Source organism: Rutilus rutilus, assembly GCF_951802725.1.
Source record: "Rutilus rutilus genome assembly, chromosome: 4".
Classification (NCBI taxonomy): Eukaryota; Metazoa; Chordata; class Actinopteri; order Cypriniformes; family Leuciscidae; genus Rutilus; species Rutilus rutilus.
This window is the reverse complement of record NC_140212.1, coordinates 47,255,201-47,281,972: the sequence shown is the minus strand read 5'-3', so window position 1 is coordinate 47,281,972 and position 26,772 is coordinate 47,255,201. Positions and strand designations below refer to the sequence as shown.

Genomic DNA, 26,772 nt, shown 5'->3' with positions numbered 1-26,772 from the left:
CAGTTTACATTAGTGTATTACCAACAGTAACCTTGGAAACGGTGGTCCCAGCTCTTTTCAGGTCATTGACCAGCTCCTCCCGTGTAGTTCTGGGCTGATTTCTCACCTTTCTTAGGATCATTGAGACCCCACGAGGTGAGATCTTGCATGGAGCCCCAGTCCGAGGGAGATTGACAGTCATGTTTAGCTTCTTCCATTTTCTAATGATTGCTCTAACAGTGGACCTTTTTTCACCAAGCTGCTTGGCAATTTCCCCGTAGCCCTTTCCAGCCTTGTGGAGGTGTACAATTTTGTCTCTAGTGTCTTTGGACAGCTCTTTGGTCTTGGCCATGTTAGTAGTTGGATTCTTACTGATTGTCAAGTCAAGTCAAGTCATTTTCATTTATATAGCGCTTTTAACAATGTAGATTGTCTCAAAGCAGCTTTACAGAGATAAATGTATAATTTAACGTAAGATTGTTTTGGCTTTATAGCGGTTCTTTAATAAAGTTATTTTCCAGCTAAAGTTAGTTTTGATTGATTCGCTTCCGTCGCAACGATCATTTGTTTTTAAATTAGGGGCCGCCAAGACGACACCATTCTCTCTACACAGACTTTAAACGCGAACCTGTGAGAAATGCTGATGGCGTTCAGATGTGCATTAAGAACGGGTTCTATAGTTATGTGCGTTTGAATATATGTGTGCAGGTTTGGAATTCCCTACAAACCAAACCTAAACAAATTACTGGTGTTTCCTTATAGTTTTGATTCAGAATTTTATTTTATTTTATCAATTCGGGGTAGATACGCAAATTGAGTTTTCCCGACGACGCTTTATCTGTAGAGTGGGAAAGGGATCCTCCATAGGGAGAGACTAGTTGGCACTTCAGCACTGCGTTGACACCGGGTCCAGGCGAAGGTCCTTCATCAGATCTGGAAACGGCCTGGATCCAGCAGGCTGCGGGAAAACCTTGGGATAAACAAAGACACTAAAATTAGCGTAGATGCCATTCTTCTCATGATGTAACAAGTACATCAGGATTTATGGGAAGTGTTCCCGGTTCCAGCTGACCTAATCTATGTAGCCTAACATTGAATTATAGAAGTCTATAATGTATTATGTGAACGCTATGTCAAAGAGATGTGTCTTTAATCTAGATTTGAACTGACAGAGTGTGTCTGCTTCCCGGACAATGGTAGGAAGGCTGTTCCAAAGTTTTGGTGCTAAATAGGAAAAGGATCTACCGCCAGCAGTTGATTTTGATATTCTAGGTATTATCAACTGGCCGGAATTTTGAGATCGCAATAGAAGTGAAGGAGTATAATGCGTTAAGAGCTCGCTCAAGTACTGCGGAGCTAAACCATTTAGTGCTTTGTAAGTAATCAGCAATATTTAAAAATTGATGCGATGTTTAATAGGGAGCCAGTGCAGTTTTGACAGAACCCGGCTAATATGCTCATACTTCCTGGTTCTGGTAAGAACTCGAGCTGCTGCGTTTTGAACTAGCTGTAGTTTGTTTATTAAGCGTGCAGGGCAACCACCCAGTAGAGCTTTACAATAATCTAGCCTTGAGGTCATGAACGCATGGACTAATTGTTCCGCATTTGTCAATGAGAGCATATGACGTAATTTAGATATATTTTTAAGATGGAAAAATGCGGTTTTACAGATACTAGACACGTGACTTTCAAATGAAAGATTGGTATCAAAGAGCACACCCAGGTTCCTAACCGACGACGAAGACTTAACAGAGCAGCCATCAAGTGTTAGACAGTATTCTAGGTTATTACGTGAGGAAGTTTTTTGTCCAATAATTAGAATCTCTGTTTTTTCAGAATTTAGAAGTAGGAAATTACGAGTCATCCAATTTTTTATATCAGCTATGCATTCTGTTAATTTAGTGAATTGGTAAGTTTCGTTAGGTTTTGAAGAAATATAGAGCTGAGTATCGTCGGCATAACAGTGGAAGCTATTGTATGATTGCTATTGCAATCATACATTGCAATCTTGCTATTGCAAGATTGTATGGGGTGGACAGGTGTCTTTATGCAGCTAACGACCTCAAACAGGTGCATCTAATTTAGGATAATAAATGGAGTGGAGTTGGACATTTTAAAGGCAGACTAAAGGCCAATTTATACTTCTGCGTCGGGTTCGCGTAGAAGGTACGGCGTAGCATACGCATTGACGTGTACCATACGTCGTACCCTTCGCCGTACCCTGACGCGCACCTCCTCAAAAATGTAACTACGCGTCGCGGCGACGCGGACCGCAAGATCTGTGATTGGTCGGCTGGATAGCATCGCGTTTCCTCCTACGCATTTCCGGAATGATCTTCTGCACTCTGCACCGCCCGCCCGCCATTTTTAAATTCCGAAGATCAGTGAAGAGCCATGGAAACAGACCAAGTGACCGAGAGATTGCTTGAAGAAGTGCGGAAATACAGCCATCTGTATGACTCCTTCAGTCGCCATTGCTCGTAGAAACCTAAACTCAAAACAGCCGCGAGGAATGTAAACACAGTGGAACTGGAACATTAAAACCCACCCGCGCCAACTAGCGTTTCGGCGGTGTAACTGCAGAGCAACACAGACATTCGCAGAAGTATAAATGCTCACGACGGCGTCGCCTACGTGCGTACCCTACGACGTACACTACGGCGTACACTCGACGCAGAAGTATAAATTGGCCTTAACAGGTCTTTGAGGGTCAGAATTCTAGTTGATAGACAGGTGTTCAAATACTTATTTGCAGCTGTATCATACAAATAAATAGTTAAAAAAATCATATATTGTGATTTCTGGATTTTTTATTTTAGATTATGTCTCTCACAGTGGACATGCACCTACGAAGACAATTTCAGACCCCTCCATGATTTCCAAGTGGGAGAACTTGCAAAATAGAAAGGTGTTCAAATACTTATTTTCCTCACTGTATATTAGGTTACCATAAAATGTATTATACTATGTTTACCATCTTTTGGAGTAAGAAATGACGAATTCTAACACCGCCATATACCATGCAAATTAGGAACCGAAGAAACTCACTCCCGCTCAAAGTTTCTGAATTCTATTGGTCGGTTCACCCAGTCATGTGTGGACTAAGTTTTCCTTAAAGGATGATGACTCTCTCTTCAAGTTCTCTCTGCAAGCTTTTCGTTTTCTTCAAGTTTGTCCTCTCTAAGTTCGTTTTGTGTTTTTGTTTTCTTAGCTTTTTGTATTAGTCGTATCTCTGGCTTCTCGTCTTGTCTTAGTCTTGTGCTCATTCATTTCTACCTACGAGTGAAATGGAATTAGCCTGAATCTCCGGCAACTCTGCTTACAAGTAAACTGTTTGAACTTCCCGCGAACGACACGCGCTTGGAAGAACCGAAAGAATGCTTTAAACTAACGGACACACCAAGGATGGACACTCACACACACACATTCTGGGTGGTCTATCGGCTCACTTTCGGGTTAAACTTTACGCGACTCCGCAACTGGGTTATACACTCACCTAAACGATTATTAGGAACACCATACTAATACTGTGTTTGACCCCTTTCGCCTTCAGAACTGCCTTAATTCTACGTGGCATTGATTCAACAAGGTGCTGATTCTTTAGAAATGTTGGCCCATATTGATAGGATAGCATCTTGTAGTTGATGGAGATGTGGGATGCACATCCAGGACATGAAGCTCCCGTTCCACCACATCCCAAATATGCTCTATTGGGTTGAGATCTGGTGACTGGGGGCCATTTTAGTACAGTGAACTCATTGTCATATTCAAGAAACCAATTTGAAATGATTCGAGCTTTGTGACATGGTGCATTATCCTGCTGGAAGTAGCCATCAGAGGATGGGTACATGGTGGTCATAAAGGGATGGACATGGTCAAATTGGGCACCAGGTCAGGAAGCAGACAGACTGGCTAAACCGACCGTCTGCTAGCGGCCTCGCGTCACCCAGGTCAGAAAAAATCCCATCACATAGAGCCTCTTTCACCTAGCTATCATCAGGGACGTCACTAGGATTGGAAGACAGGGGGGGCTTAGCCCCCAGGGTATTTGTAACTTGCGTTTATAGAAAATCTTACAGTAAATTTGAGTAAAAAACAACTATGTACTGTATATGTTTAGCTGTATTTGTCTCTTCAACCCCTTTACCATCTTCAACCCTGTTACCCTAGTCTCAACCCTGTCACACCTATATTTTTATTAATTATTTTTTTAAGTTTATGAATAAGTAGCCTAATTTAATGTTTGTTGAACTTAGTCAGAAATGTTCAGAGCAATCATAAGAATACTGATTTTAGTTCAAATTCTGAAGTTAAGCCACATCTTTGATAAAAAATGATAGGGTTGCTGTCACAAAAAGTGCCCATTTCAGGCTTTAGTATAGCATAAGTGTAAAATTATATACATTTTATGGTGCATGGTACAATTTCTGGTAAGCTACGCTTTTTTATTATTTCAGTTCAATTCAATTATTGTATTTTGATTTAATATTGACTTATTTGGATAAATATTAGGTACTCAAGATAGGCATTAATTTTTCTCAAGAAAAAAACAACTCACCTAATGCTGTAAACATCAGCTGGTAGTATTATTTAAGGTTAAAATAACTCAAATTAAATATAATGCGTTTTTTGTTATTATAATAACAACTTTATTTAATGATATAAGTAAAAAGATAGGCTAATAAATATGTAATATAGAACACATATTTAGCAAAATACTCTCTATAGCTCTTTTTTTTTCTTGCCAACTATGTGCTGTAGCCTATATTATGTTCATTAAATGGCTTTCCTGAGGTAAATGTGACAATTGTTCTCCAGCTATGTTATTGACCTCTTCATGCTGATAAAAAAAAAACACTGATTGATCGATATTAGCCTATGTATGAGGAATATACATTTCGGTAAGTTGTAGCCTAATACTGTATCTTTCAACAGTGTTTGCGTTTTTTTACTATTAGCTGGTAGAGATGATCGGTTCACGTGCGCTAGGGATCTGTCACGTAACATTTACAAACGCCAAAACGGTATTTATTGACAATCTGAGGGTTGAGATTCTTTTATATCATAAAGTAATCCGCTCTGTCTTGTCTGTCGGTCTCTGTGTCCTCTTTGCTTCGCGATTTTTCTGTGCGTGAGAGCATGTGAATTGCGTGTGTCTCACGGTGAATGCGTGAGAGTTGGCGACTCTTTGTACTGTCCAACTTCCGACTTTTCGGCTATTTTTTGTAGCTGGATATATACACTCACCTAAAGGATTATTAGGAACACCTGTTCAATTTCTCATTAATGCAATTATCTAATCAACCAATCACATGGCAGTTGCTTCAATGCATTTAGGGGTGTGGTCCTGGTCAAGACAATCTCCTGAACTCCAAACTGAATGTCAGAATGGGAAAGAAAGGTGATTTAAGCAATTTTGAGCGTGGCATGGTTGTTGGTGCCAGACGGGCCGGTCTGAGTATTTCACAATCTGCTCAGTTACTGGGATTTTCACGCACAACCATTTCTAGGGTTTACAAAGAATGGTGTGAAAAGGGAAAAACATCCAGTATGCGGCAGTCCTGTGGGCGAAAATGCCTTGTTGATGCTAGAGGTCAGAGGAGAATGGGCCGACTGATTCAAGCTGATAGAAGAGCAACTTTGACTGAAATAACCACTCGTTACAACCGAGGTATGCAGCAAAGCATTTGTGAAGCCACAACACGCACAACCTTGAGGCGGATGGGCTACAACAGCAGAAGACCCCACCGGGTACCACTCATCTCCACTACAAATAGGAAAAAGAGGCTACAATTTGCACGAGCTCACCAAAATTGGACAGTTGAAGACTGGAAAAATGTTGCCTGGTCTGATGAGTCTCGATTTCTGTTGAGACATTCAGATGGTAGAGTCAGAATTTGGTGTAAACAGAATGAGAACATGGATCCATCATCCCTTGTTACCACTGTGCAGGCTGGTGGTGGTGGTGTAATGGTGTGGGGGATGTTTTCTTGGCACACTTTAGGCCCCTTAGTGCCAATTGGGCATCGTTTAAATGCCACGGCCTACCTGAGCATTGTTACTGACCATGTCCATCCCTTTATGACCACCATGTACCCATCCTCTGATGGCTACTTCCAGCAGGATAATGCACCATGTCACAAAGCTTGAATCATTTCAAATTGGTTTCTTGAACATGACAATGAGTTCACTGTACTAAAATGGCCCCCACAGTCAGCAGATCTCAACCCAATAGAGCATCTTTGGGATGTGGTGGAAAGGGAGCGTGCCCTGGATGTGCATCCCACAAATCTCCATCAACTGCAAGATGCTATCCTATCAATATGGGCCAACATTTCTAAAGAATGCTTTCAGCACCTTGTTGAATCAATGCCACGTAGAATTAAGGAAGTTCTGAAGGCGAAAGGGGGTCAAACACAGTATTAGTATGGTGTTCCTAATAATCCTTTAGGTGAGTGTATATATATGTAACAGGTACAGAAAGTGTACTGTTAAATGTATGTATAGTTTATTAGAATTCTCACAAAATTGTTCGTTTACATGTACCTGATATGTCTGCCTAAGTGAAATGAGTACCTTTCCCTTTAATTAATTGTGATGATGTCATGAGTCAGTATATCTTCCTGTTCTGTCCCCTCCTCTTCCTCTTTGCATTGGTGACGCACTGAAGAGGTGAGGTTATTTTGGGCTCCTGTTAATCTAAATTAATCTTTATTTTAATCATTGCTTTTATGTCTATATTTTCACTCTAATTTATGTATATAATATTATTTTACCTATCTGAGTGGTTATTTTTGTCATTTCACTCCGATTGAGCTATATTTTTGCATCTGTGCCTAAATGTGAAACGAGAGCACATGTGACAACTGTACATCACATTTGTTTTATAGAGCTAAAGAGAGCGAATTTCACTAAGAGGCTGATTACATGTGTTTGTATATCAGGTATGTTTATTGTTCTGTGATTTATTCCTCTTTGCATTGGTGACGCACTGAAGAGAGCTAAAGAGAGCGAATTTCACTAAGAGGCTGATTACATGTGTTTGTATATCAGGAATAAAAGATCGGTGAAACTGCGAATGCTGTCTTGTCCTTCTCATATCAACCAAAACACAACGCAGACAACAGACCAGTTACATATATATATAATTTGTTGCGTCTAAATATGAATGAGGATACGGTTATTGATCAGGCATGAAAACAGGTCAGGGGTAAAAAAGGTGAGAAGGATGCGGCATATATATCCCCCCCCCCCACCCCCCTTAGAAATAAGTACAAAATTCTCACTTATTAATAGAATTGAACCATACTCCACAGTGATGAATCCCCCCCAAAAACCTGTAAGCTGCATTGGCATAGTATTAGGAAACTTTCATAATTAGTTTTGTACTAATTTCTATACTTGGAAGAGTATATTTCTATACTTCACAAGTTCACATTAAAGATGTGATTGGGCTAGCCCAATGTCAATCAAGAAAAGATCCAGTGGGCCGCTGATCTATGTGTTTCATCGGGTGTCAGAGAAAAAAAAAACTATTTACTACTACTATTTATCACGCATTAAAAATTCCCCAAACCAGTCGTCTGTATGATAATCTGAAACAAGGACTGGTGAGCCGTTGTCCTGCCTCACTTCACAGATGCTGAGTGAAAGGAGAATTATAGAATGAAAGGATACTCATTCATTTATATGACACTTTATTCATCAGGAGAACAGCTCGTTCAGCGCGTCATACGTCGTCCTTTCAGTTTCGGTTTTCAATCGATCAAGTTTTTTCACGTTCTCTCGATAAACCACCCCTTTCAATCCGATCGAAAATATTTGTAATAGAGCTGACACTTTGAGTTTTTAATGGGTTATGTTAAAGCTCTATTTGTTATAAATGTTTTTATGAAATATCTCTAGTGAATGCATTATCATATCACCGTATTATTTACCGCCATGCGAGCCACAAATTAAAGCTTGGCGAGCCACATGAGGCTCGCGAGCCGCGCAATGAATAACACTGCTACTTGTTCCTGCTCACTCAGCGCTCACGGCGCCCGCGCCCGCTTGCGATATTATCTCGCCCACTTCTATATCAAAATATAAAAATAATAACATTGGCAACATCGCTGTCTGTATCTGACAGGACAGTTAACATTGTTAGCTAACTTACCTCAGGCTTGCTTTCCGACGTGCGGTTTGTTCGGCAGTGTGTGTCCAGTTGTCAGACTCGCGGTGTAAAAGACTTTGAAAACATTTCTGCCCTAACGTTACTCTGACTCGTATTGGCTGTCATGTTTCGGCATTAGGAATGATGATTGTTTTTTAAAGCTGCGAAGTTTATGGTAACTTTATAGGGGATAAATGCTGGCCTCGACCACGACCCCCCCCCCCCCAATAAATATTTTCTCATCGGATCTGCACAAATCACGTAGGTGACCTTTTTAGGTTTTAAAACGGCGAATTTCGCCGAAAGGTGAGGAGTTTTCATGCCTGATTGATAAATCGAATTGTTATTGTTGTTCTTATTATCATTTGGGGGGCTTAGAAACATTTTGGGGTAGCTTCAGCCCCCCTAAAATAGGCCTAACGACGTCCCTGGCTATCATCATATAGAGACTGTGTCTTAGAGACCTGCACGGGTTCGGGTACCCGCAAATTTTGCTCAAACGGGTGAGAAATATCCAACTGTGTCGGATACGGGTGCGGGTCGGGTCGGGTCGGACACAGAGGAAACACGGGTTTAAACCATAGACTGTAAAAAATAGGTTTAAACACGGGTTTAAAACAATCACGTGCAAACGTAAAAATATATGCATATTTTTAGGAACACACTTACAAAAATATGCCTGTATTTCAAGTTGATAAAATAATTTAAAATCCACATCAGTTTACGATCTGCTTGCAGTCGGCGAGATGGATGCTGAAGAGTCGGAGAAAAGAATAGCTAGGACTAGGAGATTGTAAAGTTGTCGACAATACGTTATCAAAAATCAAGTCCATTGTGTGGGAGAAATTTGGAGATATCTGAAGAAAACAATATTGTGAAAGGATTTGCTGCATGCATTTTCGTGTTGGATTGCCGCAAATGTGGATTCATCGCCGAGGAAGCACGCAGTAAGCAGTTCTATCGAACAGTATTTTTCACATTTACTGTTAAATATGTGTTGTGTGCAGGCAGGGCGTGTTTGAACCCAAAATTGTCAGATGTAAGCTAGAGAAAATTGCGTGGCAGAAAATAGTGTTGTAGCCGCGTCTGTTATTAGGCTACTCGAGTTTTGTGGTAACGTTGGCTTACTTGGCTATGTTCTTCATGTACCGGCCGTTTGACAGATTCGGCTGAAGTTGTCCTTGTGTTAATGGTTGTGTAATAACTTCTGTATGACCGGGCAATAAACATTTTTGTAAGTGTGTCTATAATGTGATAGTCTAAACTGATTTTATTTCGGGTGCGGGTCGGGTGTCGGTTCTATTTTAAGCGGGTCGGGTCGGGTGCGGATTTGAATTAGTGCTGCTGTCGGAAAACGGGTCGGATTCGGTTTTAAGCACTGCGGGTACGGGCGGGTGCGGATTTAAAAAATTGGACCCGTGCAGGACTCTGCTGTGTCTGTTCCCCGAATTTGGAAATCCAAAAAACGTTTAAACCCATCTAAGGTTAAAATTTTTATTGATGTTCAACAAATAAAAAACAGCTATAATACAGATGAGCAAATGCTAAAGCTTGGGTTGCTGAATATTCAATCGCTTACTTCAAAAGCACTCATTGTTAATGATATGATTTCAGATAATAACCTGGATGTGCTGTGTTTGACAGAAACCTGGCTAAAACCAAGCGATTACATTACTTTAAATGAATCAACCCCGCAAGATTACTGTTATAAACATGAGCCTCGTCTGAAACGCAAAGGGGGTGGTGTTGCTGTAATTTATAGTAATAGTTTCAAAACCACTAAGAAATCAAGTTTTAAATATAATTCTTTTGAAGTGTTAGTGCTTAATGTAAAAATATATAGTATAAATGATAAATCACGTTTGAGATTTGTGCTGGCTACTGTATACAGGCCACCAGGGCACCATACAGACTTTATCAAAGAATTTGCAGACTTTCTATCAGAATTAATATTGACTGCAGATAAAGTACTAATTGTTGGTGATTTTAATATACACATCGATAATGAAAAAGATGCATTGGGTTTGGCATCTAAAGACATTGTAAACTCAATTGGAGTTAGACAACACGTGTCAGGACCTACTCATTGTCGTAATCATACTCTAGATCTAATGTTATCACACGGAATAGATGTTGATGCCGTTGAAATTCTGCAGCAGAGCGATGACATCTCAGATCATTATCTAGTCTCGTGTAAACTTAATTTAGCCAAGGCTGCAAAACAGACTCTGTGTTATAAATATGTTAGACCTATCACTTCTGCCACTAAAGATTGCTTTATTAATAATCTTCCTGATCGGTTTCATCATCTCAGCATCCCGGATGGCTTAGAAGAACTTGATATTGCAACAGAAACTTTTAACTCTCTCTTTTCCAGAACTTTAGACACAGTTGCTCCATTGCACTTAAAGAAAATAGTCCAATGCCGTGGTACAACGAGCACACTCAGCCCCTTAAGAGAGCAGCCAGAAAAATGGAGCGCAACTGGAAGATAACAAAACTAGAGGTATTTCGGATTTCATGGAAGGAGAGCTCGATTACTTACAGAGAGGCTTTAAAAGCTGCTAGATCTGCTTATTTTTCAACCCTATTAGAAGAAAATAAACATAATCCTAGGTATTTATTTGAAACGGTGGCTAAACTAACGAAAAAGAAAGCTTCAAGCCCAGAAGTTTCCAAGCAGCACAGCAGTAATGACTTTATGAACTTCTTCACTTATAAGATTGATAATATCAGGGACAAAATTATAACTATGCAATCATCTACTACAGTATCACATCAGGCAGCGCATTGTAGTCTCCCTGAGGAAAATTTTGATTAATTTATTGCTATAGGAGAGGAAGAATTTTGCAAACTCGTTAATTCATCTAAATCGACAACATGTATGTTAGACCCTATACCGACTAAGCTACTGAAAGAGATGCTTCCAGAGGTCATAGATCCTCTTCTTAATATCATTAATTCATCTTTGTCTCTAGGATACGTACCAAAAAACTTTAAGCTGGCTATGATTAAACCGCTTGTTAAAAAAACGCAACTTGATCCTACAGAATTAGTCAATTACAGGCCAATCTCGAATCTACCTTTTCTGTCAAAGATATTAGAAAAAGCAGTATCCTCACAACTGTGTTCCTTTTTAGAAAGAAATGATATCTGCGAGGATTTTCAGTCCGGATTTAGACCGTACCATAGTACAGAGACAGCTCTCATTAGAGTAACAAATGATTTGCTCTAATAAAGAGATACAACCACGATTGGATGATAAGTGTTACTTGATCTTAGTGCTGCATTTGACACCATTGACCACAACATTCTTTTAAATAGACTAGAAAACTATGTTGGCATTAGTGGAATTGCACTAGCATGGTTTAAATCATACTTATCTAACCGTTATCAGTTTGTAGCAGTAAATGAAGAAATGTCTCATCGATCACAAGTTCAGTATGGCGTACCACAAGGCTCAGTACTAGGACCGTTGCCGTTCACTCTGCTACCATTAGGAGATATCATTAGGAAACAAGGAATTAGCTTTCACTGTTATGCCGACGATACTCAGCTGTATATTTCTTCAAAACCTAACGAAACTTACCAATTCGACGGCTTCGTCGTCGGTTAGGAACCTGGGTGTGCTCTTTGAGACCAATCTTTCATTTGAAAGTCACGTGTCTAGTATCTGTAAAACCGCATTTTTCCATCTTAAAAATATATCTAAATTACGCCATATGCTCTCATTGACAAATGCAGAACAATTAGTTAATTCGTTCATGACATCAAGGCTAGATTATTGTAATGCTCTACTGGGTGGTTGCCCTGCACGCTTAATAATCTGATCTGTCTCAGCTGCTGCCTGAACCTAAACAAACAGATGAACTAGAAGAACTAACTAGCACTATGAGCACCATTCTCTCTAGAACATTGGATGTTGTTGCACCTATTAAATTAAAAAAGGTCAGAAAGAAAATTAAAGCACCATGGTACAACAATACTACACATGTTCTAAAGAGAGAAACCCGTATTTTAGAGCGTAAATGGAAACAAACTAATTTAGAGGTCTTTAGAATCGCGTGGAAAGACAGTATGTCACGTTATAAAAAGGCCCTAAAAGCGGCCAGGGCTGAGCACCTGCGCAAACTAATAGAAAAAAAACAAAATAATCCAAGGTTTTTATTTAACTCCGTGGCTAGACTAACAAATAAACAGACGTCACCCGAACAAAATATCCCGTTACAGTTCAGTAGTAATGATTTTATGAAGTTCTTCACTGAGAAAATAGAAAGCATCAGAACCACAATTGTAAACGTTCAATCTTCAATTGCGCCTTATAATTCAGCCTCAATTATCACCCCGCAAGAACAATTACAGTGCTTTACAACTATAGAACAAAGAGAGTTAAATAAACTTATCACTTCATCTAAAACTACAACATGTTTATTAGATCCTATACCAACTAAGCTACTGAAAGAAGTGTTACCTGTAGTGGAAGAGCCTCTCCTCAATATTATTAACTCGTCTTTATCTTTAGGTCATGTTCCAAGAACATTTAATTGGCAGTTATAAAACCTCTCATTAAGAAACCACAATTAGATCATAATAACCTAGCAAATTATAGACCCATTTCAAATCTTCCATTTATGTCTAAAATATTAGAAAAAGTGGTCTCCGCTCAATTGTGTTCTTTCTTGCAAGAAAATGACATCTATGAAAAGTTTCAGTCTGGTTTCCGGCCGCACCATAGCACTGAAACTGCGCTCGTTAAAATCACAAATGATTTACTTTTAGCTTCTGACCAAGGCTGTATCTCAATACTAGTTTTACTTGATCTTAGTGCTGCGTTCGATACTATAGATCACACAATACTCTTAGATCGACTACAAAATTATACTGGTGTTCAAGGACAAGCATTAAGCTGGTTCAGATCATACTTATCTGACCGCTACCATTTTGTCTATTTAAATGGAGAAAAATCGATCATAACTCCAGTAAACTGTGGAGTGCCGCAGGGATCTGTGTTAGGCCCTCTGTTATTCTCAGTATATATGATGCCACTTGGAAATATTATAAGGAAACATGGAATTAGTTTCCATTGTTATACTGATGACACTCAAATATATATTTCATCACGGCCAGATGAAAATGCTAAATTATCCAAATTGACAGAGTGTGTTAAAGATATAAAAGATTGGATGACGTGTAATTTTCTTTTATTAAATCCAGACAAAACAGAGGTACTACTTATCGGTTCAAAAAACCGCCCACAAAACCTCTCACAATACAACTTTAATATAGTAGGACGTACTGTTACTTTATCCTCTACAGTAAAAGACCTGGGTGTTATACTCGATTGCAACCTGTCTTTCGAAAATCATATTTCATATGTTACAAAAACCGCCTTTTTCCACCTTAGAAACATTGCTAAGCTACGTAATATGCTATCAGTTTCTGATGCAGAAAAGTTAGTTCATGCATTCATGACCTCGAGACTAGATTACTGTAATGCTTTATTAGCCGGTTCTCCTGCATCCTCAATTAACAAGCTACAGTTAGTCCAGAATGCCGCCGCTAGAGTTCTTACTAGATCAAGAAAATATGACCATATAACACCGATTTTATCATCACTGCATTGGTTACCTATAAAGTTCCGTATTAATTACAAGGTATTGCTACTGACTTATAAAGCCCTAAACGGCTTAGATCCAGTCTAATTAACGGATCTTCTATCGCCCTATAATCCATTGCGCTCTTTAAGATCACTAAATTCAAGGCTTTTGGTCATACCTAGGATATCCAGAACCACCAAAGGAGGGAGAGCATTTTCACATTTAGCTCCAAAACTCTGGAATAGCCTTCCTGATAGTGTTCGTTGCTCAGACTCGCTCTCCCAGTTTAAAACTAGATTAAAGTCGCATCTCTTCAGCCAGGCATTCATATAATATTTTTAATCTTACAGTTCAAATTACAATCCGGCCTCTAGTTAATAAACGCCAGAGGAGAACTGGCCCCCGACTGAGCCTGGGTTCTCCCAAGGTTTTTTTTTTCTCCATTGGGTCACCTGATGGAGTTTTAGGACACCATTAGGTCAAACCTTGTTGTATTATTTTAATTTAATACTGTGAAGCTGATTTGATACAATCTGTATTGTGAAAAGCGCTATACAAATATACTTGACTTGACTTAATAAACAAATTGCAGCTGGTTCAAAATGCAGCAGCTCGAGTTCTTACCAGAACCAGGAAGTATAACCATATTAGCCCGGTTCTGTCAACACTGCATTGGCTGCCTATTAAACATCATATACATTTTTTTTTTTAAATATTGCAGATTACTTACAAAGCACTAAATGGTTTAGCTCCGCAGTACTTGAGCGAGCTCTTAACGCATTATAGCCCCTCACGTCTATTGCAATCTCAAAATTCCTGCCAGTTAATAATACTCAAAATATCAAAATCGACTGCTGGCGGTAGATCCTTTTCCTATTTAGCACCAAAACTTTGGAACAGTCTTCCTAACATTGTCCGGGAAGCAGACACACACTGTCAGTTCAAAGCTAGATTAAAGACAAATCTCTTTGACCTAGCGTTCACATAATACATTATAGACTTCTATAATTCAATGTTAGGCTGCATAGATTAGGTCAGACGGAACCGGGAACACTTCCCATAAATCCTGATGTACTCGTTACATCATAAGAAGAATGGCATCTACGTTAATTTTAGTGTCTTTGTTTATCCCGCAGCCTGCAGGATCCAGGCCGTATCCAGATCTGACGAAGGACCTTCGCCTGGACCCGATGACAACGCAGTGCTGAAGTGCCAACGCAGTGCTGAAGCGGCATCAGCGTTTATCACACGTTCGCGTTTAAAGTCTATGTAGAGAGAATGGTGTCATCTTGGCGGCCCCTAATTTAATAACAAATGATCGTTGCGACTGAAGCGAATCAATCAAAACTAACTTTATCTGGAAAATAACTTTATTAAAGAACCGCTATAAAGCCAAAACAATCTGTCACCTTAAATTATACGTTTATCTCTGTAAAGCTGTATAAATGAAAAGCGCTATATAAATGAAGATGACTTGACTTGACCAAGGAGCAGGACCGGAGCACACGATGCTTTAAGTGAATTTTATTGGTGCAAAACGACTAAAGTTTCAACGCCCATGCGTCTTCTTCAGAGTCAGAAGGCGTCGAAATGTTAGTTGTTTTGCACCAATAAAAATCACTTAAAGCGTTGTGTGCTCCGGTCCTACTTCTTGGTCCTAGTTAGACCTTGGATCTCCTCTTTTGACTTCTGCGTCCTGTTCCGTGAGCACCAACCAGGCTGAAGCACAAGTGGCCCCCATCTATTCTACTCATCTGACAGGGGTCTGGCGACAAAGGGGGACGAGTCAAAGTCAAAGGAGACTTCCACGATCTCATGACCTCTTCATGCACTTCTGGGAAGAAAGGAATTGGGGGCAGGTGCTAACAGGTGTCAGAACACGGTGCCCCCAAAAACCAATCATCAAGCATTGAGCGCTCGGGACATGGCAGAGGGTTCCACACATGCCCGATGCTCGCAGCTTCCCGGGAAAGCATGGCAGTCAGTTCTGGATCAGACTCGGGCAATGCTGGCACCCCTGAAGGAGGCAGCACAGCTGAGTCTTTGACTCAAGTCCACCATGTGATGCGTCGATAGAAATTATGGCATAAGACTAGCCAGCAACCTCATCCGGAAACCTCACGGGTTGCAATGTGCAAGATGGGGGTGTGGCCCGAGGAGAATTTGTCGGGTTGTTCCACACCGGCAGCCTCAGATCACCCTGGCCACCAGCCAAAGTATCCCCTCTCGTGGAGAGAATAGATTGGGGTGTGGCAGAGGGGACTCTACCTCTAAGGAGGTCATTGAGTCTCGATCGCAACATTACAATGGTCCTGTTCCCGCAATGAGAACATGACACATCCACAAATGCTGGCTGAGCGTGATTTAAGCCCAAACACGCCAGGCAGCGTTCATGCCTATCAGCAGAATTAATCTGTCTACCACACCCAGAAACACAAGGGCGAGACATCTTTAAAAAGACGTGCCACGTGCAACTCTTTTAAAGAGGATAAAATTCAACAGCAGTGCTGAAGCGCCCAGGGAGAAAACACACTGTTGGCACAGACCAGCAGCAAGAATGAGATCTCGCTGGAACACCCCGTCACACCAACACCTGCAGAGTCGCTTGTCTCGTATCTAGAACTCGTAGACAGGCACAGACCAGCAGCAAGAATGAGATCTCGCTGGAACACCCCGTCACACCAACACCTGAAGAGTCGCTTGTCTCGTATCTAGGACTTGTAGACAGCTTGCAGTGGAGAGAAGTGAAAAAAACACTCGGCTCGGAAGCAAAAGCATAATGAGAGATTGCCAGCTTCCCTCCTTTAATACCCAGCGGTGGGGCGGAGCTGCGCTATGCAAATTCCGCAGATCCCATGGCATTTTCTTACCATTGGTTCGTTGTAAGAACTCGAAGGTGATAGGTTTTCTAAGCGAAACCCCATTTGTCAGTCACTGACGTAACGTCTCCGTTCCCTCCTCAGGGAACAAGGGTTACATGCGTAACTGAGATGTAATGTGAGTAATAAGGGAAGATTGAAATGCTGTTTTTGGAAATGCTGTACTTGTTTAATCAACTCTTCATGCTCTACATACTTGAGTTTATCCAGTCTGTAGTTTGGATGGTTGAGTTTATCAGTGAGCAGCCTAACTCCTGAATCTCCTGGGTGGTTGTAGCTCAGATCCAGCTCTCCCAGGTGTGAGGGGTTTGAACTCAGAGCTGAAGACACATAACCACAGCCTTCCTCTGTCACCATACAGCCAGACAATCTACAAAGACATACAGCAACAGTCCACATGACATTAGTTTGGCAATCAGACGTTACTATCACACACTGACCTTGGCTGCGTTTCCCAAAAGAATCATAAGCCTACGTTGATCGTAGAGACCATTGGTGGCAATTGTTCTACAATCAACTTGTGATGCTTTTAGTAAACTCAGCCCAGTGCAGTTTATATTTTAGCTGTTATTTTCTATAGATTCAGTCACAAAAGTAAAAGGAAAGTGTGTCTGTAAAAATGTACCTGAGAAAAAAATATTACTTTTCTAAATGTAGTTTAGTTGTCAGACACATTTATGCTTATTTGCATTATAGAAATTGTTACTTGAACATTTATATCTATTTAAGCCTTTCATTAGGTATTACTTATTTTTAACTGTTAGCAGTAATTTCAAGTGACTATTTTTTTATTACATTATGTATTTTTAATTCAAAACTATTTATATTTAGACAAGAAACATTAACAGTTACACAAATTACACAGAGTGAATGTGTGCATATTTTAAAATAAATTATTATTTGCAAGTATTTTAAATGCATTCATTTACTTTATAGTTGCTAATAAATTAATTTCCCTTAAATTTGTTTAAAAACTCTTTTTTTAATCGGTTTATTGAACTTTTACAATAATACCAGGATACAGATACAGGAGAATAGTGAAAAAATATTGTCATTGTACACCCCCTCAAACCAACCTCACTTTTGTCCAGTTAATTCAATGAATACATTTTAATTGGATAAGACTAAGACGAGCACAAATAGAAGAGGTATGAACATGCTCGGGTTCTAAGTCTCATCATCAAATGTGAGGCATAGATCTGACTCCCACTGTTGTCTTATAAAAGAGAGAGAGGAAGTGGAGATGGAGGAAATCAGCCTGTATAGTAGACAATGCACCCCTTTTACCTAAGGCTACTTCAAGAATCTGATCAAGCGAAGATTTTGGTGGAAGATTCGGAAAGTAAGGAAATTAATTTGTAGCGACTGACCGAATCCTGATTGTTTTTCTCATGCTAAAACAAATATGAGCACATACATGTTCAAATTCAGAAAGCTTTAAATGATGTGGCTTGGTGCCATGTCTACAAGTGTCTGCAAGCAGGCCGCTGGTTAACATTTTACGACGCATTGATTAATCAACAAACAGGCCACTGTTGTATCGAACTATCACCGTGTGTGTGCAAGAACAACTCCCTGCTGTGTCTAACGTTTGTGCTTTGTGAACTGAAGGCAAATTACAAAGACTGGCTCCATTCAGTGTCTAGGACTAACTGCTTCCCTCATCAATTTTTACGACTCCTCAGGCTGATAAGTGAATTTGAACACAAAACTACTTTTGTCTCTGAGAGGGCCATTTTCAAATGAAACCCCCAACCCCTCAAGTGGTAGCACCACGGGATGCAACAGATGCCGACCATAAAGATACACACAGACACGCACATTGCCATATATGGACTTCCACGTCGTAAAATTTCATTTTACCAACTATTACAAATCTATAAAGAGTGTTCCGGGTGATTTGCATGTTCCCCAGTGTGATATTAGAATAGTTGTGTTTTTGAATCACAGTAATGTAATTCTAAAGTGCCTTTGTTCAACAAAAGAATGTATCTTTATGTTTCTATCTGTCACTATTCGTTCTTAGTATTGTTTTAATCCCCTCTGCACGACGAAGGAGATTTTTGATAAGAGATTGTGATAAACGTTATGGTTCTATGCGTTTTAATTCCCTGAGTATAATATCACATTTTGCCTCCTCGTGATTCCACCAGAGGGTCGGGCCGCATTAACACACAAAGAGAATCTTCCCGCCTGGTAATCCCTTAGCAGGATTGGTCCACGTACGCGAAGTAGGCGTAAGTTAAGAAACTCCATAAAAGACCGACTCAGGAAATTTCTGAGTGCACTTCGTCATGTGAGAGGTTCCCGGTTCCAGAACTCCTTAATAGGGAGTTTTCTCCGCTTTTCTTTTCTTTTAGTCTTTTGTCTTTGTTTTTCATATTCTCCTTTGTTCATTTCCATCTACGAGGGAAAAAGAACTTAGCCTGAATTATTTCTTTAGTAACTTCGCTTTCAAAGGACCTTTACATTTCCGCGACCGCGCTCGCCCCAGAAGACACGAGAGAACACGCCTAGCTCCAAAAGGCCCATACACGCGCCTGCCTCAGCAACACCGCAGACCATGTGCAAGTATAATCAAGCTTTTAATGCTGCTTAAGGTTGTCTATTCCCTTTTTCAAGGTGATTTGATTCCTTGTGGTCTTTCAAAAGGTTACTGTCCGTGATTTAGTCTACTGTGATCATTCCAGATGATCTCTTTCCTTCCTCTTCCATCCTCTCTCATCCTCACTCCCTCATTCTCTCTCACCTCTCTCATCTTCTGATTTCTCTCTCTCATTCTATTTTAATTCGTGTTAGTTTGGTAGTGTTTTATTTTTTTATGTGTTCTATATTTTGTGTATGCATACTCGTGTAAACTGTATTGTTTTTATACTCGTAGTTCTATGTATTATTAGTTAAATTATTAAAATCCATTATATCCTTGATTGCCTCTGTCTAAAATGCTCATATCACGAAGTCAATGAGATGTTGATCCTAGCTACAAAGCTTTTATTATTTACTACGTTGAGTAGTTTAAATTTATAAACACAGGAAAATGTATATTTCTTGGAGTTTATAAGAAGTGATAACTTTATTGAGAAGTTGATAAGTTAATCTTACGGCCGTTTGCTGGACAAACAACTGTTTGATAATTACATTCATTTCCATTAAGGGTTATCTCATAGACTCGATCTGAAATAAGACTATTGATATGAATGAGGAATTATAATTCGTTGTGATTGATTATTCATATATACAATCAAGATATTTTCAACTTCGATAATTTAATGTAACTGTAATATGCAATATATTAATCATATTCATGATTAAGTATTAAAATTCCCTATAGATCATTTGAGCTAATGTTCAATACTCAATGCGGTTACAAATTTTTAACAAAATTTCTGAGCTCCAAATATCTAAAAAAAATTCACAAAAGAAAGAGAATGTTTGTTTCAATTTAAAAAGCTGGGAAAAGCATTATCAATGAGTAAAATATCATTGACAACCGAAATTCCTGCTCTCTGCCCGAATATTAAAGCTGCAGTTGGTAAGAGTTTTTTTTTTTTTTAATCATATTCACTGAAACTGACACTATGCTCCGGCAGAACAACATAAATCAGCTGGTTTTAGAAAAAGGGCTATGTGAGATCTGACTGTCAATCACAGTTCGTGCACACGCCACAGATCCCCCATCCCCCGCGCATGTTACAATATCACATGCACACACCTGAAGTCCGCAGGTGTGTTGGATTGTACGACGCGTGATGGCGGAGAGAAAATCTACTATCAAGCTTCAAATTCCTCGGGTTATTGCTATCTATGGGTAGATTAGCCAGGGCAGCCTACCTCCGAGTCCATTGTGTTGATCGATGCTGAAGAGACGGACACGTTCACAGAAAATCTGGTGCACACGCACTGACGAGCACGAACTCGATGGGAGGGTGCTCACTGGTAGTGGGGGAGGGGCATGAGAGTTGTAAACATTCAAAATTTTGGCTAAGTCAACCCAATCTGCAGCTTTAAAGGTCCCGTTCTACGTGATCCCATGTTTCAAACTTTAGTTAGTGTGTAATGTTGTTGTTAGAGTATAAATAATATCTGTAAAATTATAAAGCTCAAAGTTCAATGCCAAGCGAGATATTTTATTTAACAGAAGTTGACTACAAAAAACGGCTCGATTGGACTACACCCCTCTACTTCCGTCATTAGTGTCATCACCAGAACCGTGTTTAGACTAACCTCCGCCCACAGGAACACAGGCGTATTGATGGCGAAATGTCAACAGACGGTTGATGTTTATCTATAATCGGATACCGCAAAAGTTTAATTCGAAGTTAGTTTGCTCTGTCCATTTCACCACGGACTGTTTTTCTAACCTGGGATAATATCAAGCAGGCTTCTCTCAGCGTTTCATACTGACGAAGGGGACAATTTCAACTATATTCCAGCAAGCGGTAAGTACAAGTAGTGATTTAATATGGAAGTAGCGATCAACTTCACATCGTTTCTCTTAGTAGGATGAAAATAATCTAACTTAAACTGTGATTAATATACAGAAAGCGATCAAAGAACAATCCCTTTCCAATCGTCCAAGCTGTCAATCACACAGCGCGAGTTTATATGGACACTTGCCAACACTCGTTATGAAATCAATGACGCTGTTACACTGCACAACGAAGCTCTTACTGTATTTATATGCCTCATGTTTGCATTGGTGAAATCATTAGTGAGTGCAGAAACTGCGTTGCAATGATAAGATCTTTTTTCACGCGATCAACAGGCTGTCATCTGCTCAATGCTCGTCACTGCAATTTTTTATGTGATTGAAAGAGATCTAAATACTTAAAAAACTTCTCACGATTCGTTAATCCCGATAGCTGTAATAGTAAAAACGTATAATAGCTGTAATAGTAAAAGTTTTCCAGATAGTTCCACATGTAATGCCAGATATTTCATATGCAAGCATTTCAGCCAATCACAGCAGAGGGCGTTTACACTGAAGTCTCTCAGCAGACACGCCCCTTCAAACAGAGTGTTCAAACCAGGGAATGAAATCAGGCTAGGAAATATGCCTTTTATTTCTAAATTATAACAATTTTTGATCTAAAAAACATACTAACATTATAAGGGCACCCCTGGAAACATGATAAAATAATAAAAATAATCCATGGAATGGGACCTTTAAATATTAAAGGGTTACGGTTTATAGGTGAAATCAAACGCTGAAGGGCGAAATGAGTTCGGAATTGGGACCAAATCCATAATTATTGTCGGACAATGAAATTTCCGTAAGGACAGCGCGAGATGGCAGTAAGAGGGAGAGGGGGAGCAGGAACCCTCTACAATACCGACCCAAGCCGGGACCCAGTCACTGAGCCCGAAATGACTCTGAAACCAGAATAATGTAGAGTATATTTTCTGCCCAGTAGTAAAATAAGAAATACGGAAGGGCAAGTCCACCCTAAAGCTTTGGTTTCTGAAATATTTCTCTATGGCAGGGCTATTCAATTAGCTTCATTCGAGGGCCAGATTATTAAATCGAAATGTTGAGGAGGGCCGGTGGGTTTAACTTATTTATTGAAACATTATTTATTACTTATTGAAACATAACAGTATCAATAAATAAGCTAAAGTTAACCTAAAAAAGTATTGTATTTACTTGGAAATGTGGTACCCAACAATATGTAGACTTATGCGTTTTTAACTAGATGTCATCATCATCATCATCACTTTATTTATAAAGCGCTTTCACATCAGCAGCAGCTGAACAAAGTGCTGTACATAAGGGTACAAAAACGTCAACCAAGACATAAATAACAGTCACAATATCATAAAAAAATAATAAACTAGGGGTGAAAGATCTAACCCAATAAAACTATATCAAAATAAGACAGTTAAGAGCAAATACTAGCAGATAAGATCAAGTCTCAGTTTGGGTTGAAAGCCAAAGTATAGAAGTGAGTTTTAAGAAGAGTTTTAAAAATCGATGATGAGGAAGCCTGACGAATGGTTAAAGGTAAGGCATTCCATAACTTGGGAGCACAAACAGAGAAGGCCCTATCCCCTCTGAGCTTCCGCTTGGATCCGAGGACGACCAGGAGCAGCTGGTCAGCCGACCGGAGGGACCGGGAGGGAGTGTAACGGTTGAGTAGCTGAGTTAAATAAGGCGGAGCAAGACCATTTAAAGCTTTAAAAGTAAACAAGAGAATTTTAAAATGGATTCTAAAATGCACAGGCAGCCAGTGGAGTGAAGCCAGGACGGGAGTAATGTGTTCTCTCTTCCGGGTTCCGGTTAAAACCCGTGCAGCGGCGTTCTGAACCAGCTGCAGACGTGCAAGTAAGGATTGACTGAGTCCAAAATAAATGGAGTTACAGTAATCCAGCCGTAAGGAAATAAAGGCATGGATTACGGTTTCTAACTGCTGCCTGGAAAGGAAAGGTTTCACCTTTACCAGTTTCCTTAGGTGATAAAAACTTGATTTGACTGTGGCGTTGATTTGGCTGTCGAGTTTAAAATCACTGTCCAGTCTAAAACCAAGATTTGATACTGTGGGTTTAAGATACGAGGCTAGAGGACCCAGCTCAACAGGGGAGGTCTCACATGAGGCACCAGATCCAAACATTATCACCTCTGTTTTCTTTTCATTAAAATTTAAAAAGTTTAAGGCCATCCATGCTTTAATATCCTCCAGACATGCTAAAAGAGGTGTAATTGAACAGGTATCATGTCGCTTTAAGGGTACATAAATCTGGCAATCGTCTGCATAACAATGGAAAGAGATACCATGTTTTCTAAGAATAGACCCAAAAGGAAGCAGGTACAATGAAAAAAGCAAGGGACCTAAAATTGAACCCTGGGGAACGCCACATGACAGCGGAGCAGGGCAGGATTCAAACTCAGCCATTTTAACATGAAATGTTCTGTCAGACAGGTAGGATCTAAACCACTCCAGGACAGTGCCACAGAGGCCTACTTGGTGCTGTAACCGTGAGATTAAAATGCTGTGGTCTACAGTATCAAAGGCAGCGCTAAGATCCAACAGGACCAGGATTACGTTGTTACTGGAGTTGCATGCCAAGAGGATGTCATTGCAAACCTTCAGCAGTGCTGACTCCGTGCTATGTAGGGATTTAAATCCAGACTGGAAGATCTTTAATAAACCCTGCTCATCAAGAAAAGACTTTAGTTGTAAATACACAATTTTCTCCAAGATTTTAGATACAAATGGGAGCTTGGATATTGGCCTAAAATTATTCAGCACAGTAGGATCTAAACCAGGTTTCTTTATCAGGGGTGTCACTACAGCATGCTTGAAACCTGTAGGAACCACACCGGATGACAGGCTACCATTTACAATAGCAAGCACCCAGTACCAAATAGTGAGAAAAACTTCTCTGAACAATCGTGTTGAGAGAGCATCACAGGGGGAGCCAGAAGGCTTAATATGAGCAACCACATCCTTCAAGTGTGATAGCGTCACAGGCTCAAATTGATTAAAAGCAACAGGGCAAGCAACACAAACAGAGGGATCAGAAACAGGATGAGAGGTGAGAGCCCTCGCAGAGGCGACCTTATCAATAAAAAACTGCATAAAATTGTTACACAGTTCAGTAGAGGATTCTAAACCAGCAGTTTGTGGAGCGTTACAAAGAGAGTCAATGGTACTAAAAAGCATTCGTGGATTCTGGGCGTGAGATGAAATAATATTAGAGAAATACTCTTTTTTAGCCTCTTTAACAGCATTCTGGTAGTTTCGCCAACAGTCTTTAAAAATCTGAAAGGACACTTGTAGTTTATCTGTTTTCCACTTACGCTCAGCTCTACGACATTCCTGTCTGACAGCTCGAGTCCCGGCATTAAACCAGAGTTCAGGTTTAGTTCTGGTTTGCATGACCTTTAATGGAGCCACAGAGTCCAGGACAGCTTTACAGGAAGAGTGGAGCCAGGTACTGAGCTCCTGGACATCAGTCATGTCAGGGGGGCAGAGCTGGTCAAAAGCCATGGAGAACTGAGTGGCAGTAGAGGGGTTAATAATCCGACAGCTCCGTGCAGGCATGGGAGTTTTAATCACAGCACGGGCAAATACAGTCTCAAATGTCACAGGCATATGATCAGAAAATACAGCGTTGTGTGTCTCTAGGTTTAACACAGGCAAACCGTAAGACAGAACTAGATCTAAAGTGTGTCCTTTCTCATGTGTCATTGTACGTAGAGACTGTGTCAGATTAAAAGCATCAATCAGGGATAAAAACTCAGTTACCAATGGTTTACCAGGGCAACATACGTGTATGTTAAAATCACCAACGATAAGAACATGTCCATAATTAGTCAGGATATCGGCCATGAATTCAGAGAAATCAACAATAAAATCCTTATTGTATTTAGGCGGGCGGTAAATAACGGCACATAGTACCGGATCAGAACAACCCACCTCAAAAGAAGTTAGCTCAAAGGTGGTGAAAGAATATTGCTGAATGTACGGTTTACATTTAAACATTTTTTTGAACACCGCTGCCGTTCCTCCTCCGCGACCTGATGTTCGTGGTGTATTAAAGAAGCAGCAATCCGCTGGTAAAAGTTCCAACAGAGCGCACGACTCACCCACGTTCAGCCACGTCTCTGTAATACAGAGAAAGTCCAGATCATAGGAGCAAAAGAAATCCTTAAGAATAAAGGATTTATTGGTCAGCGATCGAGCGTTAACTAGGCCAACCCTGGCCGGAACAGGAGCGGGGGCTTTAGCCGATGGGGGAGCACGACACAACGGGCGAAGGTTTCCCGGATTCACACCGCGACGGTTGAGCCTGGAAGGACATGGGTGGGACTGGACCACCGCATCCACGCTGACAGGTACCAGGCAGGCATCCATCGGATCCAGCAGGCGTAGTGGTATGAACATGCCGGGAAATAATCCACGCACTGGCCGGAAAGTATACGAATTCTTAAGGCGGATCTTCAGCTTTACCAGCCGTCCGCTTCGGGTGCCACGGCGGCGACGTCTCCTCCTGGAAGCAAGCACCGGGACCCGGCTCAGGTCAGTTGGGATTTCAGAGAGAAACGGGGGCCATATTTTTTCTCCTCCATTATCAAAGGTAAGCACATCTTTGACATGGAACCTTAGATTCAAAAGAGTTTGGCGATCATACACCAACGTTGACTTGATCTCAAAAATATCAAGGCCAAAAATCAATAAAACTAAACAAAGCAAAGAGAGTGACAGACGGCCAGCCAAACACACCGGCGCCATCTTGTCTTTCCTCTGGAGTACCGCATGGCGGTACAAAATATGACCGCCGCTCAGGCCTGCACTGGCTTTCCACAAAAATAAATGACGTGGGGCAATTCGGCTGTATTGCGTGTTTATGTATATACCTAAAAAAAGTAGTAGTATGTGCATGTCTGTCTGTGTGTGTGTGTATGTGTGTGTGTTTGTGTGTGCGCATGTGTGTTTGTGTGTGTGTGTGTCTGTGCATGTGGATTTGTATGTGTGTGTATGGGTGTGTGTCTGTGCGTGTGGATGTCAGTGTGTGTGCATGCTTGCGTTTGTTTGTATTCCTGCATGTGTGTGTGTGACAGTATCATCCTAAACCAGCAACTCTTCGCTCAACAGCACCATCTACAGGCCGATGAGTGTACAGTCACTAAATGTGCACATAAATTTATTTATTTTATACCCCCCCCATGGATGAAATTCTACGAAACTTAGCATACCCCCAGAGGATGTCAAGTTAATCATACACATGAAATATGGTGCAGTTCTGAACATCTCCACTGAAGATAGGGGTGATTAAAGCAGAATAATATTGCATTTTCATTTTTTATGGGAGGGGCGTAAATCACAAATGAGTGATTATGGGCTAGGTTGATGTGGGCCCTTAAGACCAACATACCATAAAAATGTCTTCATCCTCGGTTCAAGTAGTTATTTAGGAAAAACTGCATTTTTGGGGTTTGGGGGGGGCCCCGGGGACCAAACGAAATTTTTCCGTAAAAGTCTAGTGGGGCTACATGCCCACCAAATTTCATGTTCCCCGGTGTTTCAGTGTCCCTGGTATCGTTGACGGAAAATTCATTAGATTGACGGGAAAAAAAAACTAAAAAACTTTGACAATCGATTATGGGCTAGGTTGATGTGGGGCCTTAAGACCAACATACTTTGCAAATTTCTTCATAATT

The 26,772-nt window shown here is 40.4% G+C and overlaps 1 protein-coding gene across 1 annotated transcript in view; it reads right to left on the bottom strand.

Annotated features, from left to right (window-relative positions):
• LOC311289538 (protein NLRC3-like) overlaps positions 1 to 26,772 on the bottom strand; it is a gene marked incomplete at its 3' end in the record, with an annotated part of 96,978 nt that overhangs the window by 13,590 nt on the left and 56,616 nt on the right. The window contains exon 6 of the mRNA XM_084407616.1: positions 16,807 to 16,980. Within this exon, the coding sequence (XP_084263742.1) occupies positions 16,807 to 16,980 (174 nt within the window). The remainder of the gene's footprint in view (positions 1 to 16,806; positions 16,981 to 26,772) is intronic.